The 18,743-nt window shown below is 41.3% G+C and overlaps 1 protein-coding gene across 5 annotated transcripts in view; it reads right to left on the bottom strand.

The window, feature by feature from the left end:
• The window catches only part of ADGRB3 (adhesion G protein-coupled receptor B3), a 437,944-nt gene that overhangs the window by 257,492 nt on the left and 161,709 nt on the right, over positions 1-18,743 (bottom strand). For all 5 annotated transcript variants that reach the window (XM_083607031.1, XM_083607028.1, XM_083607027.1 and 2 more), the window contains 4 exons: positions 14,437-14,601; positions 9,984-10,148; positions 7,105-7,269; positions 22-123 (listed from right to left, as the gene is read on the bottom strand). In XM_083607031.1, coding sequence (XP_083463157.1) covers positions 22-123; positions 7,105-7,269; positions 9,984-10,148; positions 14,437-14,601 — 597 coding nt within the window. The remainder of the gene's footprint in view (positions 1-21; positions 124-7,104; positions 7,270-9,983; positions 10,149-14,436; positions 14,602-18,743) is intronic.

Raw genomic sequence — 18,743 nt, 5'->3', positions numbered from 1 at the left:
AAACAAACAAAATAAAAGTACCTGTAGCATTAAGAGGACACCGATTGAATGCGAGGTCCCCTGCTGGGGTCCTTTTCCAGACCATCGATATCAAATAATCTTCAGGGCATATTTCATAAGGTGCTGTAATTTTAAAAATGCGGAAAGTGAATAGAGTGTTTGACAAACATACATGTTCGAATGTGTCCTTGAATTATGATAACGCCTCTTACTTTCTTGGATAGAAGAGGTGTGTGTGTGTGTGTGTGTGTGTGTGTAGAACCTGTGACTTGTGTGTGGCTGGAATGTAGCATTGATCTGCCCACTTGTGTCTTTGTCTCCACCCACACAACTGGTATGCAGTCCCTGGAAAGTTCTTTGTGGAGGAATGTGGTGTTTGAGATGAAAAAAGTTCCCCATTCCTGGCACATGCTTTGGAGCCAGTTGATGCAACAGACTAATGTGGCTATCCCTCCTGAGGTTTTTATCCAATGCTCTGTGAGGGAGTGAGAGGGACCTCTCAAAGAGAAGGCCACCATCCAAACATACCATCATCAAACCATCACTTCAGGGTGTCTTGGGGAAGCAGGGCAATTAAAGTGGTTTAATACTAAATTAAGACTGCAGTGTAAACAACTCTTGTATCTGCATCTCTCACCTCCCCTTCCCCCTCCACCAACAATAGCAGAACACCTGGGCCCAACCCAATATTTTGAACATTCAATCACCACATCCATTATTGTGTATGTATCTCATGCATGGTTGTGTAGTCCTACTTCTGCAACAGGTTCATTGGGCAACTATTTTGCTGTTCATATATTTATATGAGAAAGTAATTTGGCTTCTCAATAAAAGGTAAAGGGACCCCTGACCATTAGGTCCAGTCGTGACCGACTCTAGGGTTGCGGCGCTCATCTCACTTTATTGGCTGAGGGAGCCGGCGTACAGCTTCCGGGTCATGTGGCCAGCATGACTAAGCCGCTTCTGGCGAACCAGAGCAGCGCACGGAAACGCTGTTTACCTTCCCACCGGAGCGGTACCTATTTATCTACTTGCACTTTTTGATGTGCTTTCGAAACCTGCTTATTGAGTATTCATCCTGATGTGCTTGCAAGGTGGTTCTAAGGTATTAAGCATTCATCCTCATTTGCTCCTGATTTGCTTACACAGAGGTTATATTTCTTCCTATCAATCGTCGTAACACAGGGGTTTTTTGTGTGTGCTTTTCCCTGTCACTTTCCTAACCACAAAAGTCTGAGTTTTTTTCGAAGTTGAATTTATTTTTTTATTCCACTGCAGCACTTGAATCTGCTTTAAATCTACAAGTCTACATTTCCAGTAGGTGACTGAATCCCTCCCACAAAACAGTAATAGCCTGGAGGCGACCCCTGTCTACTTGAAACAATTTGATTCCTTCCATGAGGTTACAAACAAAACACATTTCATGGAAATGAGCAAGACCCCCGGTGGCAACAAGTTAGTGCCTTGACAAACATATCCTTGCAGCTGTTTCAGCGATGCCAATATGAAGTGCATAAAATAGGTTGCTAAATATGCTTCAGCATCAGCTCTCTCAAATCTTAAGAAAGCTGACAGTGCCAGAAGAGCAAGAATATGTCTTAATGGCAAATGTTTAAGAAAAGGAGTTGTTTTCATTTCATCCTAAGTGCCATAGAAAAAAATAATTCTAAAGTATTCTGTTCTTTTCCCCACAGGAGGGTTTTGTACTGGTGTCTTCTCTTACAGTAGCACTAGGATATGGGTATAACTTGTGATGAGATATGTTTATTAAATCTAATGGGTGGTATTCAACTAAGTTCTACTCAAACCAGACCCACTGAAATGAATGGTAATGTTTAGTTCATTAATTCCTGTTTATGTCCTCTGAGTAAAACTTAGTTGAATACCACTCCATGGGTCTTTGGGGTGGACACTTCTGCACTTTCTGGAACTAATATTTGTATGGCTTTTATCCATGCTGCTTTTGAAAAAACAACCATATTATTAACATACCTAACACTAACAGGCAGGCAAGGGGCTGAGGGGCCCCCCTGAAATTTTCAATATTCTGCAGCCTGTTATGGGTCTCCTTGTGGCTGCACTGGGCCCAGCAGGCCTTTCAAGACCTCCCCACAGTCGTGGCGGGCCTCACAGCCTCCTCCTGCCACATGACATCACATGAACGTGCACAAGGCACCCCCAAAGTTGGATGGAACCCAGCACCTTTGCTAACAGGAACGGATATGTGTTAAGGGATCTGTATGCATATTTGGATTTTAAAAACCACAAAGCCACACATAACTAAGGTAAAGGGTAAAGGGACCCCTGACCATTAGGTCCTGTTGTGACTGACTCTGGGGTTGCAGCGCTCATCTCGCTTTATTGGCCGAGGGAGCCGGCGTACAGCTTCTGGGCCATGTGGCCAGCATGACTAAGCCGCTTCTGGCAAACCAGAGGAGCACACGGAAACGCCGTTTACCTTCCCGCCGGAGCGGTACCTATTTATCTACTTGCACTTTGACGTGCTTTCAAACTGCTAGGTTGGCAGGAGCAGGGACCGAGCAACGGGAGCTCACCCCATCACGGGGATTCGAACCGCCGACCTTCTGATCAGCAAGTCCTAGGCTCTGTGGTTTAACCCACAGCGCACCATAACTAAGAAGTGCAAAATTACTTATTACTAGAAATACAGAAAGCGGGTTTATACCAGGGTCAGGCTATCTGCCCATCTAACTTAATGTGGTGTCTCCTCTAACTGGCAGCAGCTCTCTGGAGTCTCAGGCAGAGGTCATTACCATCTTTTTAGCTGGCAATAACATGGTTTGAATGTGGGGTGTTCTGCTTGCAAAAACACAGCTTTATGACTGAGCCTCTCCCTTAATTGGAACAGCACATTACTGCATCTACAATCTCACAGCCAGCCTAATGTCTCATCTGAAAGAAGAGGAAAAATGTCCCAAATGATGTCCTGCATGACTGCACCAAGCATGTCCTGCAGACTGCACCAGGTGGCTGCAATGTGCTCTGGAATACACCCTGCGATTGAGGCAGACTCTGGAACCGCATATGAGCAACAAAGTTTCCGCATGGACACCAGGACTACTGGCATAGCTGTATGCATATATTGGATATATTCTGCTGGGTTTTTACCCAAGTTTGCAGAGAGACATTAGGCAGCCAAATGCATAGACAAGCACCCTCAGTTATTTCATAGGAATCATGATACGAATTATATATTGACTCCCTCACTGCTGCATAAGCATAAAATATACAAGGAAAGAGAAGAAATGGGCTCAAAGAGATATACAGCAAGCTTATTTCTGCTTGCGAAAGCTTCATTTGCTCTTTTTGCTTGCTATCATTTGTACATATTCAACTGCAGTTTCGGGAAACCAAAGCAACAGAGATGTCTTGGAGTCATGCCTCTGCTCATGCCTATTTGGGTCCAAGATTAAAAGGGGGTAGCTGAGCAACTCTTATCAATGCGTATCCTATGCCCCCCACCCCCGCCTGCTGCTGTTGCAATACAGTGGTACCTCGGGTTAAGTACTTAATTCGTTCCGGAGGTCCGTTCTTAACCTGAAACTGTTCTTAACCTGAAGCACCACTTTAGCTAATGGGGCCTCCCGCTGCTGCACGATTTCTGTTCTCAACCTGAAGCAAAGTTCTTAACCCAAGGTACTATTTCTGGGTTAGCGGAGTCTGTAACCTGAAGCGTATGTAACCTGAAGCGTATGTAACCCGAGGTACCACTGTATTGTAGAAAGCCAAAGAGTGACTGAGGGCTGTGATGAGGGCAAGTATGGGGAGGAGCGGTGGAGAAAGAGGCAGGCTTGATAGTGGCTATGCAAGATCCTGACTGAGGCCACTTCCACGCATACAAAGCCCTCCTATTCCACTTTTACTGCCATAGCTTTCCCCATAGAATCTGCAGAACTGTAGCTTGTCATTCATTCTGTGTCACATATCACTGCAGTGTTTCCATCTCCGCCACTGAATCTTCTTAATTCAAAAAGAAATCATAGCTGTACTTCAACAAAAGTGTTGGTGGACCCGCTTCTTTAGGTTAGCTCCAAACCTGCTGAGCCATTGCATACATTAATTATCTAGTCACAAACATTTCTATATTATGGGTAGTTCTTCCCGCCCCCCAGATTTGAGAAGCAGTTCTGCAAACTCTGTTCCTTACTTGACATATTTGTTTTGCTTCAAAATTAAACGAAGTGTGAATAATGCCTTTTAAAATACCGTAAAAGTAAATAGAAGCTTTCAACCTCCAGAAAACATCACTGAAATTAAAAGATCCTGGGTTGGATCATGCCTGCTTTGTAGACTGCATTACAGAGTTCCATTGCTGTTACTACTTCTTGTTTTTGTTGGCTGCATTGCTGCCTTCCTACCCTTGGCGGGTGGAGGGAGAACAATATTGCACCCTTAGGGGGTTTAGAACCAAAAAAGGGACGCGGGTGGCTTTGTGGTCTAATCCACTGAGCCTCTTGGGTTTGCCGATCGGAAGGTTGGCGGTTCGAATCCCCGCAATGGGTTGAGCTCCCGTTGCTCTGTCCCAGCTCCTGCTAACCTAGCAGTTCAAAAGCATGCCAGTGCAAGTAGATAAATAGGTACCACTGCGGCAGGAAGGTAAATGGTGTTTCCATGTGCTCTGGTTTCCATCACGGTGTTCCATTGCCCCAAAAGCGGTTTAGTCATGCTGGCCACATGATCCGGAAAGCAGTCTGTGGACAAACGCCAGCTCCCTCGGCCTGAAAGCTGATGAGCTGATGAGAGATGAGTGCCGCAACCCCATAGTTGCCTTTGACTGGACTCAACCATCCAGGGGTCCTTTACCTTTTTTTTTTAAAGAACCAAAAACCTCTTAAGTGTGCTTGTGGCTGCTTTAATGAATGGTGTCACATGGCTCCCTTGTCTGTGCCTTTGACTGCAGACCAGTTCTCTGCAATTTCTTATATGTTGGGAGCCAGGTGAGTAACAGAAATGCCTCTGAATTGGCTGTGTCTATCTGTGAGGTGTTTAGGGGTCATGGCCAGCTCAGTCCCAGAGTGATGGACTGTGGCAGTGAGATGCTGCACGTGTGTCTTTTTATCGCTACTCTGGGTGCTTTGGTGTTGTGTTTTCCCCCTTTCTTCCTGGGCTGAGTACACACTGGCAATGGCTATAGCAACAGTGTATTTCTGGTACTGGTATAATGTGAGTTGTACAGGATTGCATCCAGGTGAAACTCTTCAACTATAACTTTTATGTAGCTATATGTCAATAATAACTGTGTCTGCATCTAGTCTTAAATTATTTATTCAGTCATATTCCACTTTTCCACCATTAGGTGCTCAAGGTGCTGATGCTAATAACATGTGCAATTCCTATAAGAATCCTAACTGTGGCCTTGATTGAATCAAGACCATAGACTTAATTGATGAACATCATCTACTATTTACAGTACATGTACGTAACTTGTAGCAATCTTTGAAAATTGTATATGTTTGAAATATTTACTAGCGGTGAGAAATATTTTCCATGCTATTCATCTGAAGCTCTTCTTACTGAAACAATTCACATTTGCCCTATACTTTTTTGAACTGTGTGTGTGTGTGTGTGTGTTCTCACAGCCACTGCAGTTCAAAAAATGTGCAGCATCTTAAAGCAATACATTTCCCATAATTGCCAATAATGGATAGTTGCACATGCCCTGTTCTATTATGCACTGTCTCCTTAAGCTCCCATATACACTCACCAAGAAGGAGTAGAGAAACAAAGCTCTGTTGAGCCCAACAGTACTAAAACTTTAGGTCAAGCTACCCAGCTACCCGGGAATTATAACAAATCTTGTTTGTTAATTTGCTGCTATATTTGTGGTTTTATAGTTCATGATTTAGTAGCTGGTTTATTTTATATGTATATGATACACACAATGAGAAGGAAGGGGGTATTCAGAAAGTATAATTTGGATGGTGCATAACAGTTAGATGAACAGCTTCTTAATTTGTTGTTTGCAGAAAACCAGGGATAGAAAGAGTAATATTCACCCATTAATTTTGCCCAGTTATTATTTCAGACGATTTAACTAAAATTTGCCTTCTCCAAGAAGAAGAAAAATCCATAATTATATCTGAACACAAATTACCCAAAATTAAGTATGTTTAAGTGTTTTTAAGTGATTTCACTGGATGATTTAAACACATACTTAAATTCCCATTGAAATAAATGAGACTTAAAAGTGCTTTGACTGGATAGTAGTCCTGCCTGTTTTTATTGTTATTTTAAGGCGTCTCTCTTGCATAGCTTTCATTCTATATATAACAGGCAAAGGACCGCTGCTTAATGACAGAACATATACTTTGCATGCTGAAGCTTCCAGCTTCAGTTCCGAGAATCTCCAGGTAGCAGGTGATCAGAAAAACCTTTCTTCTTGAGGACTTAAGAGAGCCACTCGCAGTTAGAGTGGACATGATTGACTAGAGGGTCCTGATATTAGGCAGCTTCCTATGTTTTCCCTATGGATGCCATGAATCTGATTGGCATTCCCATGTAAATGTGTACCATCTCAGATGAATTTTATGAAAACCCTCAAACAGTTGTACATTTAATCACTTTTCAGACCTACAGATGTGAAGGCTGCTAATCATATTTAAAGTGACTGTCAGCTATCACCATTTAATTTCCGAGTTTTCAAACACCCACCAAAAATTCACTTGGGATTGTCAAATATGACTTCTAACAATGTTCATCACGCTTTCAGGAATTAAGCTGTAATGTAGCACTGCAGTTCTGGCATGGTTTTGTCTCTCAAACCCAATAGGAGAACACTCCCTTATATCACCTCCACTCAAAATTATTCTAACTTAATTTGGCTGTGTATCTCATTGCCTTTGGATCATTAGAATGGCCTTCTGTGTCAAAGTCAAAATTGAATTCATGAGTGAGTGTGGGGTAACAAAATTTGTACACTGACCAAACATATAACTCCCAACATTTCTCCCCGCAGAAAGTACCACAGGAATGTTTCTGATGGGTTTTGGGTAACTGTTGTCTTATTCTTAAATGTAAATGCTACACGTGATCGTGTTCAAGTAGGACCTCAAACTAAGCTGCAATACTCTATAAGCTTCTTACCTGGGCACCGCTGCTCACTACACCGTCTAACTTCCTCTCCACTTCCTTCACATTGCTGCCCCGTAACAGCTGCTCCTTGGCATATTCGTATCCTCTTCTCCCAGCCACCATCACACGACTTAGAACACCCACTCCAGTGACCCCAGTGATTCCACTGACCATTAGCTGCTTGGAAGAAGGCAATAGTCATGATACGAACAAGTGGCATGATCACAAATATTAATGTACATAAACCAAGCCCAAATATGTCATTCAACACTTCCCCTATCCCACCCTCAAGCACAATATCACTGTTGGTTTAGCCATTCCCTTAGACCAGCCTGCCTGTTTAAAATTAGCTAATGGTCATTTTAAAATTGTATTTACCTATTTAGAAAAAAAAATTAAAAAGCTCTAAGTGGTGTACACATAAAATAATATAAAGTAATGATTAATAATACACAGATAAAATCAGGAAACTTTTTTTAAAAAACCTAAATTATATGTCTGGATCGGCTTGATGAAATAAAAAAGAAAATGTTTTTAGCAGGTGTCTCAAACAGTACAGTCGTACCTTGGATCATGAACGCCTTGGTACTCAGACGTTTTGGCTCCCGAACGCCACAAACCCGGAAGAGAGTGCTCCGGTTTGTGAACGTTCTTTGGAACCAGAAAGTCTGAAGGGGCTTCCGCGGCTTCTGATTGGCTGCAGGAGTTTCCTGCAGTCAATCAGAAGCCACACTTTGGTTTCTGAACATTTTGGAAGTCGAGTGGACTTCTGGAATAGATTCTTTTGAGGTACCACTGTATAGTGAAGGGGCCTGCCTAATGTTAATAGGCAGAGAGTTTCAAAGCATAGCTGCTGCAACCTGGTTTAGGTTCAAACCACCTGAAGGTCGCTTGTCTGCACCCAAGGAAAAGTGCACACCTTCTTTATACAGAAAACAACATATGTCACACTGCCCAGTACTTTCCATTGCCCTCTTTGCCCAGTTAAGGGCACAGTTGGCACATACCCAAACATTACTGAGTTTCCTTTCTGGGCTCTGAGCCCAGCATCCGAAGCCCCAAGAGAAAGGTAGCATTAAAGCAAGTCAATTAGCTTAAATCTCCACAGCAAGGAGATGGCTGCACTAGGCTGCAACACACTTACCCGGGGGTAAGTTTTCCTGAACTGAATAGGGCTTACTTCTGAATAATCATGTGCAGATTAGCACTGTCAATGCGGATTGAGCATGCCAACCATGTTTTCATAGGTTCCACAAAAGCACAATATTTTATACAGCTATCCCACGTTGTGTTTATTTAAACTGCTATCCTAACTTTTCTTTGTCCTGTTTTCTTTGTGTTAATGAATGTGCTTTTTGTGTTCATATCTATTATGTTTTTCTCAGTATGATTTTCATTAATACCTCGGCACTGTGTTATCTCACTACAAATATTCATTTCGAAAGGCCTTAGAAAGAATCCCTGTAATCTGCTTATAATAGCTGAAATTTGCAGCTTTTGCTCATCCTGCAGAGTATTTTAATCTTTCAGGTATATTTCAAGAATATTTCCCCCCCTATTTGAAAATTGTTTCCAAACAAATTAAACATGTAAGAAATCCAGAATCTATAGAGGAATCATGGTTTCCTTATAAAGAGTCATCTTTGGCATCTGATCCAATGGTCAAAAGGAATGTATACTTTCCCCTTCAGTAACACACTTGGAGGCAGCTACTCATTTGTTTCTCATTCCCCCCCCCCCCCCAATTATTTTTCTTGATTTTCCAAATAATTACAAATCATTGTCAAATTAATTCAATTTTCAATACAATTTTCAAAACTGGCTTCCCACTCTCCTTTTAAGATATTTCAAAGCTGAACGAACTCCAGTTGCTGCTTCTATTTTCAATTAATCTCTAGTTAACACTCCGCCCCCAGTATTTACCAGTATTATTATTCATTATTACATCCCTGCAGACAGCAGAAAATCAAGTTAACCTTAATTTCTATCATGGGTAGGCAAGCTAAGGCCCGGGGGCTGGATGCGGCCCAATCGCCTTCTAAATCTGGTCTGCAGATGGTCTGGGAATCAGCGTGTTTTTACATGAGTAGAATGTGTCCTTTTATTTAAAATGCATCTTTGGATTATTTGTGGGGCATAAGAATTCGTTCATTTCCCCCCCCCCAAAAAAAAATATAGTCCTGCCCCCCACAAGGTCTGAGGGACAGTGGACCACCCCCCTGCTGAAAAAGTTTGCTAACCCCTGTTATACACGTATCCAGTAACAACAGCAAGTGTGGTTATTACTCTATCTTCACTTTAAACATTTCCTTGATTTTTAATGAGTTCTGTTTTTCATTTATTTCTTTTATATATATAAAACGGGTTTTTTATTTTATTTTTTAAAAGCAGTTTGCAGGGTTGCCAAAAGGCCACCATGAAAACTAAAACAAAAAACACCCTAGTACTAAAAAGTCTGGGCCAATTAAATGGTCTTCACTTGCACCAAAGAGATAACAAAATTGGCACCAGGAAAGCTTCCTCAGAAGGCTTGTTCCAAAGAGAGGAAGCCACCACCAAAAAGGCCCTGTCTCATATCTCATGACTGCGGTGTAGCAGGAATGTGTCACGCTGCCATGGAGTGAAGGTCTGAAATGTCAAGAGTGCTTAGAATATTGTAGTGGGGAGAGCAGGGGTGAAATTGCCAACCAGCCATGAAGCTCACTGAGTGAGCCTGCGCCTTGCCACTATCTCTTAGTCTAACTCAGTTTGTGGGGTTGATCTTGTGCACCATCCTAACCTCTTTGAAGGGGAAAATATTTATTTAAGGAAAATTAACATTTTTAAACAAACTGAAATATTTCCCCATAATAACTTTCATTTCTCTCTCTCCTAGAGAGGACCTTATGTACCTGTACATTCAGGATTGTAGCACTCCCTGCTTTCAGCCCATGGGCCTCTGCACTCTGAGCCTCCATGAGCAGCTGCCGTGCATTGCCGACTCCTCTGCTGTGTGCCATTGGAACAGGTCACCGAGCACTGACTCCAAGCGCTCCACTCTTGCCATTGTCCATCAACTATTGCAATACACACAAAACAGAGATAAAATCCAGATTACCTTCACCAGCAAGGGTACCATGACAGTTTCTTGTTTGTTTAGTGCAGGTTATTAATCCTATGGGTTACAAAATCCTGCTTTATCCTGGAAAATATAATTCAAGTAAATAATTAGGAGTACACAGAAATGAGGAGTACACAGTCTTCGGCCGGGGGGCGGGTATTGATGTGCCCATGGTAAAAGGTAAAGGTAAAGGGACCCCTGACCATTAGGTCCAGTCGTGACCGACTCTGGGATTGTAGCGCTCATCTCGCTTTACTGGCCGAGGGAGCCGGCGTACAGCTTCCGGGTCATGTGGCCAGCATGACTAAGCCGCTTCTGGCAAACCAGAGCAGCGCACGGAAACGCCGTTTACTTTCCCGCAGGAGCGGTACCTATTTATCTACTTGCACTTAGACGTGCTTTCGAACTGCTAGGTTGGCAGGAGCAGGGACTGAGCAACAGGAGCTCACCCCGTCACAGGGATTCAAACCGCGACCTTCTGATTGGCAAGCCCTAGGCTCTGTGGTTTAACCCACAGCGCCACCTGCGTCCCTATGTGCCCATGGAGAGGGCTGCTAAAGGGAACCCCTCCTCTGTTCAACCTATACATAGCTTTCAGCATGCCAACCATTATACAAAAGGCTGTGCAGGGGTTACCTGATAGCCCAGGTGCTGGAAGAAGAGGGAGATGAATATTCTGAACTTCTCTTCTATATAATGGGCACACTTGAGGTGATGTGTGCACATGTGTCAAGAGAGGGGTAAATGTGGTCACTGAGTTCTATTTTGACCTTCTCAAGTGTAGCAGAACATCAGACTAAGCCGCACACAGTACCTCCACTATTCACTGCTTGCCTTGGACACTACTCTCTGATTCCCCTAAGGATGAAAGTGTCCCCCCCCTTGATTTAGTCACCCTCGCTGGTGATGGCCAGCTACTCCCTACCATTCCACCTCACCAGTCATATCTCCCACACTAACTGGAGCCTTAAAAAGCAAATCTGATTCTCTAGGCAGAGCATTTATTGTATGATTAACCAATCTGCACCATGATGGAAGCCATAACCAGCACATTCATCTGGATGGGCCTCAAGCCTGAGTACAAGGCAAAACCATGGTTTTACTCCTGCTCCATTGTACTGCTTGATCCCCATCACAGCAGACTAGATGAAAAACCATCCTAAGGTGCCTATGTACAGTCAAGTGGCATTGTTTCACACACTCAGGCTTGATTTGTGACAAGATTGCCTGTCACTGACTTAGAGTCTTGCTGATGCTACCCTGTTAGACCATGGACACTAGTACTTGAAGCCTTCTAAATGCTGATGCAGCATGATCATGCACAGATTTGGCAGGGTGATACTAATGTTGAAGCATGGCAACCTAAGGACCCTGTGAGAAGTCTCAGAGTCTAGCTATCCGTTTAGTCAAGTGTGTTGTTTTTAAAAAGGAGTCAGCCATGGTAGGTCAGGAGAGATGGATGGCTGTATTATACTGGTCAAGAGTAAGAGAAGAGACTATTTTAGGTGAAACAGTGCAAAACACAGTGTCACATTAGGCTGTATTTTGTTTTACTACACTTCTAAGAAAGTAGCACGGACATTGATGAAACAACATATTCCCTTGTAATATGTTTTAACACAACAATTCTGATCACGTTTAGTAGGGACTAAGCCGTATTAGACATAGACTTGCTTTCAAGTAAGCATGCATAGGATTGTGTTGAGTGACATGGATTTTAAGAAATTTGTCACTTAGGAGGAAAAGGAGGAGGAAAAAGATTACTCAATGCATCTGATGGCGAGAAGAAAGAAGGACATTTCAAGAGCAGAATAAAACAAATGTGAATCGTTGGCAACAATATAGAACTCTGAACTTACACAAAGATTAACATCATTTTGTACATCTTTCATTTCATCTAAGGTTTAGGAGACATACAAAAATGTTGCACGGACAGATGTTTGGATAACAGGAAAAGCTTTTTACATAGGACTGGGTATGCTAGCAAGAGGATTGCAGGAGACACATAACATTCAGACAGTTACATGATACATATCTAACTTATATTATCATCCTTGGAAGCGTGTGTGTATGTATCCTGAAAATAGCACCATGTGCTAAGATCTGTTTCAATGTGGATATATATGTTTCCTCAGAAAGTCTTACAAAGTCTCGGAATATAACTGTTCGCAGATGATTATGAAGGATTAGTAACATCTTGGTTGAGTAGGAAACTGGAGAAGCATCTCAAAATATGGCTACCCACCAAATCTGCTTATTTTGTGACCTCATCTAAAGATGTCCTACAGAACTTAATTGCACTGCAGGTGGCTGGATCTCTCCCAACTCTACAATTCTATGAACTTAAATTTAATTTCTTCCTATTTCGATTCTACGGCACTATGATATTACAGGGAAGAGGCAGGCCAAACAAATGATTACAGAGTATGACATGTTTATGAAACATGATTAGGTATTGTGAAATTGGTTGAAATGAATGGTTAGCAGACTACCCAAGATTCCTTAGCTACTGATGCCCATGAACTGCACTGTAGTCTTTACACTTGACTTTTGCCTCCATCTACTAAACTTGCTAAGTAACTCTGATGGTACTCTATCATTTAATATTGCTCTAAATCATGGGGATTGTTGCTGCCATAGCTAAGTATATCTTAAACTACTTTTTCCTTTTCCATTTCCTTTCAGCAGCAATTTGGGAGAAAGAAAATCATTGGAGTAAAAGAATTTGAACACAAGAAATGTTCAGTATAGTCCCAACAGTAGGTGCCATGCAGCTTATAACATGTACATGTAGTTATGCTTCTTACTCAGGTGTAGTCATGGAGTAGCTGTCAAAGATTTCACTTAAAGTACCACATAGTTATCACCTGGGCATTATACTGGCAGTCCAAAGTTTTGAGTGGTATTGCTTCCACCCTGGTAACAGTGCCCCAACATGCTGAATATTTCAAACAAATGGACCAACATGCAGTACAAAGCAGACATTTATAGAATTTATCAATGCGTACTATGTACTGGACAATATCAGAACGATGAGTTTTCAGATGCACCTTATAACAGTTGAATTCCCACATTCTTACTAAATAACCCACTGCTGTCTTCTGTAACTTGTTGCAAACACCCTCAAGCATCTCAGCATATAAACGTGTGGCATCTAGAGAATGAAATGAGGTCCTTTTTTCATTCAGCTGCATTTTTGTTCTGTGAACCACCCTGTGCATCACAAAGTTCCATGGCATGAGCAGAGCTCTGTTCCTTGTTCTCTGGGTCCCACTCTGGGCTCTTGAGACATCATTTGACTATTAGATGCACATATATCCAATGCATGTTTCATATATTTTATCTCTAGTGGCCAGGATTCAAAGAACTAGTTAATGTAAGCCCAATACCATATTCAATGTTGGCATTTCTTTCCCTTGAGCTGTGGACTCCTGTGCCATGTCACCAAGGCAGGATTAAGATATTTAGGGGCCCCAACCACTTAAAAGATTATGGTGCCCTCAATATGTAATTTAAAATAAAAACAATATTAATACATAAAATGAAATAAAGTTTTATTTTTCATTCAAATTCTTTATTAAAAATATTTCCCTTTTTGTGCCCCTGCTTTGCTTAGTCAGTCTATTGGGTAACCCAGCACTGCATTCTACGTACTTTTTAAGAAATTCCCCTTCATGGAGGATGGAGTGAAAGCTAGTGAAGGACTCTTAATAAAGAAGGTCCAGGTGGGCTTCCTCTCCAGCAGCAAGTGACACACAAGAGTGCCTTTTCCCACTGGAGAATCATGGACTAGACTATTAGCTGTATGATTCCTAGAAGGATAGGACTCTCTGCTCATCATTTCCAGCCAATGGTGGCATGTGGGGCCTCTTTTCCTTGGAGCTATTCCTTCTCTACAATGAGGGGTTTCATTTGTTTTTTGGGGAAGGCGACTGAGAAGCATCCAGCAAAAGGCTGGCTGGCATTTGCAGCCATCAAGCTGCACACTCAGAGAACACCTTGGAGGACTTCCAAGCATTCAACTTTAATGTCCAAGGTGCACAGATGTTTTCTAGGGAAAACACGAGTTTACTTTCCTCTTTCTAACTAGCCCTGTTAGGGTCCCCATAATGCTATAGGAATGCATCCTTCTTGTAGAGTTTAAGCTCAAGCTGCACAAAACAACAATGGAGACCACAAAGGTACTACACTGGAAAAACAAGCAAACCTTGTAAGTAGCAAACAGTTATTCTATATATGCTCACCAGGGCAAAGAGCAATATTGCAAGGCTTATGCTGTGTTTCAGGTCCATCACATGATCTTCCCCCATACTGGGGAGGTATACATGACCTTGTTCTAGTTCTTTGGCCTCGACCACATGTGAATGAGCACAAACTCCAAGGTGACCATTCCTCCCAAACTCCATGTACTGTAATAAAGCAAAGAGGCTTTAACAAGAAAATAACATGAGTAGCCAAGTGGGTTAAAAACAAACATAGTAAAACTGTAACTTGAATAACTTGGCCAGCATCCGAAGGAAGAAAACAACAACAGCATTTCCAGCATTCACAAATATAAGTTAATCCAAGTTTAGAGCATTGCAGCATTAGTGATCAGCAAGCTAGGCTTATGATTGCAACCTTTCATTTAATCGTAATCATAATCATAATAGGTCAATAGGACTTATAGATTGCAGATATGGCTAGAACCACAGCCTTCAGCCCAAGACATATGTTGCTCTTGTGTGTGTTGTCCGCTCCATTCATTTCACTGGACAGCTGGTCTACATGTGCAAAGGAAATGTAGGCAGAGATCTGTTTCTTCCACAGAATGAATGGGATACCATTAATGTTTAGAGAGCTTTGGAGATGCAATGGAATGTCTTGGACCTGAAGTAAACCACTGGAGTAGGGTATATGAGTTGTTCAATAACAACACATTGTAACAAAGCCCAATATATGGGGCCAGTTTTTATGTCATGTGTATTTAGTTATCATGTGACAAATACAAAACAAATTGATTACCATCAGGTAAATGGATAGACATGATCCAGTAAATGATCACTTATACCCAACAATCACTCAACTTCTTATGCAGATTGTTTACTATACACAGGACAAAACTGATCAGGGCTCAGTTTTGACTAGGAAAATTCTGGGCAGCAAATGATTCAAAAAAGTATATGTGAAACAGTGGAATTTCCATGTAAGGTTTTTCGTAAGAGTTCAAAGCATGAACCACTGACATAATTTGATTTAGTTCAGATAGAGTTGCACTTTTCTGCACTTTGTAACAAGAATTTCACCCATTTATCAGTCTTACATAAATTAAAAAATAACCATTGCTTCAGTCACTTTCTTAAATTAGGATGAAACATAAACATTAAACTTCATTTGCTTCTATTTGTATACATTCACATGCAGATAGCATCTCTATTAAATCAATGGGGACAACCAAGATACATTAAGCACGCCTAAGTTTCTGAAATCAACAGGCCAGATTCAACTAAATGATTGTGCTAGCAGGCACCAGCACAGCAATTCCTCCTAGCATAATGAGACTTTCCTTCCTCTCCTCCCCCTGCATGCCCCCCATTGGCTTTGAGGGAGGTCAGGAGAACTCCCAGACGAGCATTGGGAAGGATTGCTGTGCCTGTGCTAACAGAAAGATCATAACAGCATGATGTTGAATTCCTTTCTATAGCTGTGTGCAGGCAAACACACACACAAGCACAGTTTCAATGGGACATTATGACTCAGTTCTCATTCAGGTGATAAATCTGCATATGGATTATGTTCCTTCCAAGTGCAGAGGAGAGCTCAGAAATCTATACCCCTGTATCCATCTACAAGGAAAAGTAGGTGCCAGGGATAAGGGTGCCAGCCTAGTTGTCTCTCCTTGACATGACATTTTTCTAGGTGCAGTGATATATTCACAAAATCATGTGAGCTGCCACCACCTGCAGTTTATTCTATAAAGTCCAGGCTGAGTTTTAGCACCTCAGTGAGAACTAAGCCTAAGTATGCCTACAATACTTTGGATTGTTTCCAATGTCTATACTAATTGCAATGAAGAAGATACTCATAAACACCCTTTTCCTTTTTGTTTACCTCTTTCAACCCATATCTATCTATTTTAAAATGGAACAGGCACACCAATAATAGCAGGTTATTTGCAAACGCTGTCAAAGCCTAAGACATGAAGAGGCTAAATTCCTTTATAAATTATTTCATCTCCAGTAAAATATTAATGAACGAAATGCCTAGAGCAAGTTTTGCTTGTCTGCTATCAATGGGGCTTTGTATGTATGTAGTTTTTTCAGAGGAAGTATCACAAGTGGGGTGAGGAGTTAGCCCTGTTCAAGTAAAGGGGAAGGATGTCAAGTCAACATGTGGAGAAATGGCAGGACTATGCCTGCCTACCCTGGAACCACCTGGCATACGCACATTTGATATAATATATAACTGATATATTTCTAGTAGAGTCTAATTCATATAATCATGATAATGAGCAATTTTTGAATGCTATTCTCTCCATTGGCATCCACCAAAGACACATTATATCCAAAATGTGTAACAGAGGTCAACCAGGGATCCATGCAGGTTTAATATTTTTATCTTTTCCTTGATGACATGACCAGAACTTCTGGTTATCAAGTACTGAATCAGATACCAAGTGGCTTAAATTATCTCCATTATTATGCCTCGAACTACGTTCAGATATGAAAACTCCTGTTTATCAAAATATGTTTGCATTTATCAAAGCATGTTGACAATTGCCAATTCCAAGAAGGGTTCCACCAGCTCTATCAAGGATCACATGCTCCTGATGTAAAACAGTATAGGCTTGCCTTTTCTACCCACTGCACCCACAAATGCTGGTCCAACCCTTCTGCAATTATATCTGAAACAAGGTGTGTGAATTTTTTGTTAAAATGGAATCCAAATTCTATGCAAAGGAAATAAGCATTTTGTGTTCTGTTATACATAAATGGAAGCGGTGTAAAGTTAAAACTCTGACTTAGTCATCTTGAATGTTTTGCCAATGATTGCAGTATCAAGATTGGGATAAAAGTATCTGGCACGGATAAAAGATAAGTGAACAGGGACAAGAAAGTGATGGAGATAAAAAAATAAAAGAAAAATGTGTGAGGAATAAAAATAGCATTTTTCTATTATTGTGAAGCCCCCAACTTCCTCTTGTTTTCTGGCTGGATAATTGCTATTTATATATATTTAAATTTTCATCCACAAACAGCAGCACTTAAAAATGAAAACTGAAGTTCTTAGGATTCATCTTCCCCTCTTCAGTTTTCTGATTCAGTGATATATCTGTAGACATATGGAACACATCCCTAAGTAATACCATCAGCTATGGATAGTCATTCTCATGAAAGCTAATTGCTTACTTAGATAATATATTCTACTTTAACTAGTGCCTTTCACTTTGGGATAGAAATTTATGCTCAGCTTCAGGCATGTTTTCTTTTGGAAGGCGATAATTAAGAGATCAGGAGCCAGTGTTGGGAACATATTGCCCTCCCTGTCCCACCACAACGATCAAGTTCCTTCACTCACTTAACCATAAGTAACTCAAACCAAAGTTCCTGTTTAACCAGGATTTCAGTGCAACATTATGCAAAAGTTAAGGTCAATCCTCACCCTGGTTAGCATTAACTGTGGTGAAGCTCGATGTCAACACTTCCTCTAAACATGGTAAGGGAGAAGGGATAATTGCCTTTAGAGAGTGGAGGAGATGAGATGATAGGGTTGCCATATTTAGAAGAGCAAAAAAGGGACACATTTGCCAATGTCTGCATTTAACTATGGATCACTATGGCGACTCTCATTTTACATACCCATGAAAAAGTGGACGTGTTCTGAAAAAAAGAGGACATATGGCAACCCAGTGTGACTTCTCATTTCTTAGCCATGGTCAGGTTTGAGTCAGTGCTATATCTGCACCAGCCCTATTTTTCTCCCCTCATGAGCAAATCTAGCCATTCTCATATGCTGTGTGAGAGCCGGGCAGAAAAGTTGTGGGTATGTCTAGAGAATGAGCCTCTGGATTCCTTGAGACTTCTTCCTGAGGAAAGAAATGCTAGCAGACATTACTATTTGATGTTGCCAGAGTTAATATCACAAAGAATTCACTAGTATCCTCTACTGCTTTTAGGGTGTGTGATCCACTACACACTCCATTGAACTCAATGATGCTATTTTTTTAATATGAGACTATACTGTTAAAGTGGAAATGTAGTAATGATAAGACTACTGATCACTGCAAACCCCTGATTGTACATGTGAATGTTTTGGGGTGGGGGAGATGGGATTGTTTAAAGAAACCAAAACAGAGGTGCAACCTATAAGGCTGTGTTCACATGGAAACTTGTTCCATTTACATGACTTTCCCCTAATTGTTAAGTTCTTCATTATACTTGACGTTTCACATGATGTAAAAGCCTATTTTGGAACTATAGGGGAATATAGGGTTTGGAGTTTGCTTCCATGTTATTTGATTTCAGGTAAAAAAAATAAAATTCGTTTGTAAATAATATGGAAATGAATGTTA

The sequence above is a fragment of the Podarcis filfolensis genome (assembly GCF_964270895.1).
Source record: "Podarcis filfolensis genome assembly, chromosome: 3".
Classification (NCBI taxonomy): domain Eukaryota; kingdom Metazoa; phylum Chordata; class Lepidosauria; order Squamata; family Lacertidae; genus Podarcis; species Podarcis filfolensis.
The sequence above is the reverse complement of the archived record's forward strand: the minus strand, read 5'-3'. Positions and strand labels throughout refer to the sequence as shown.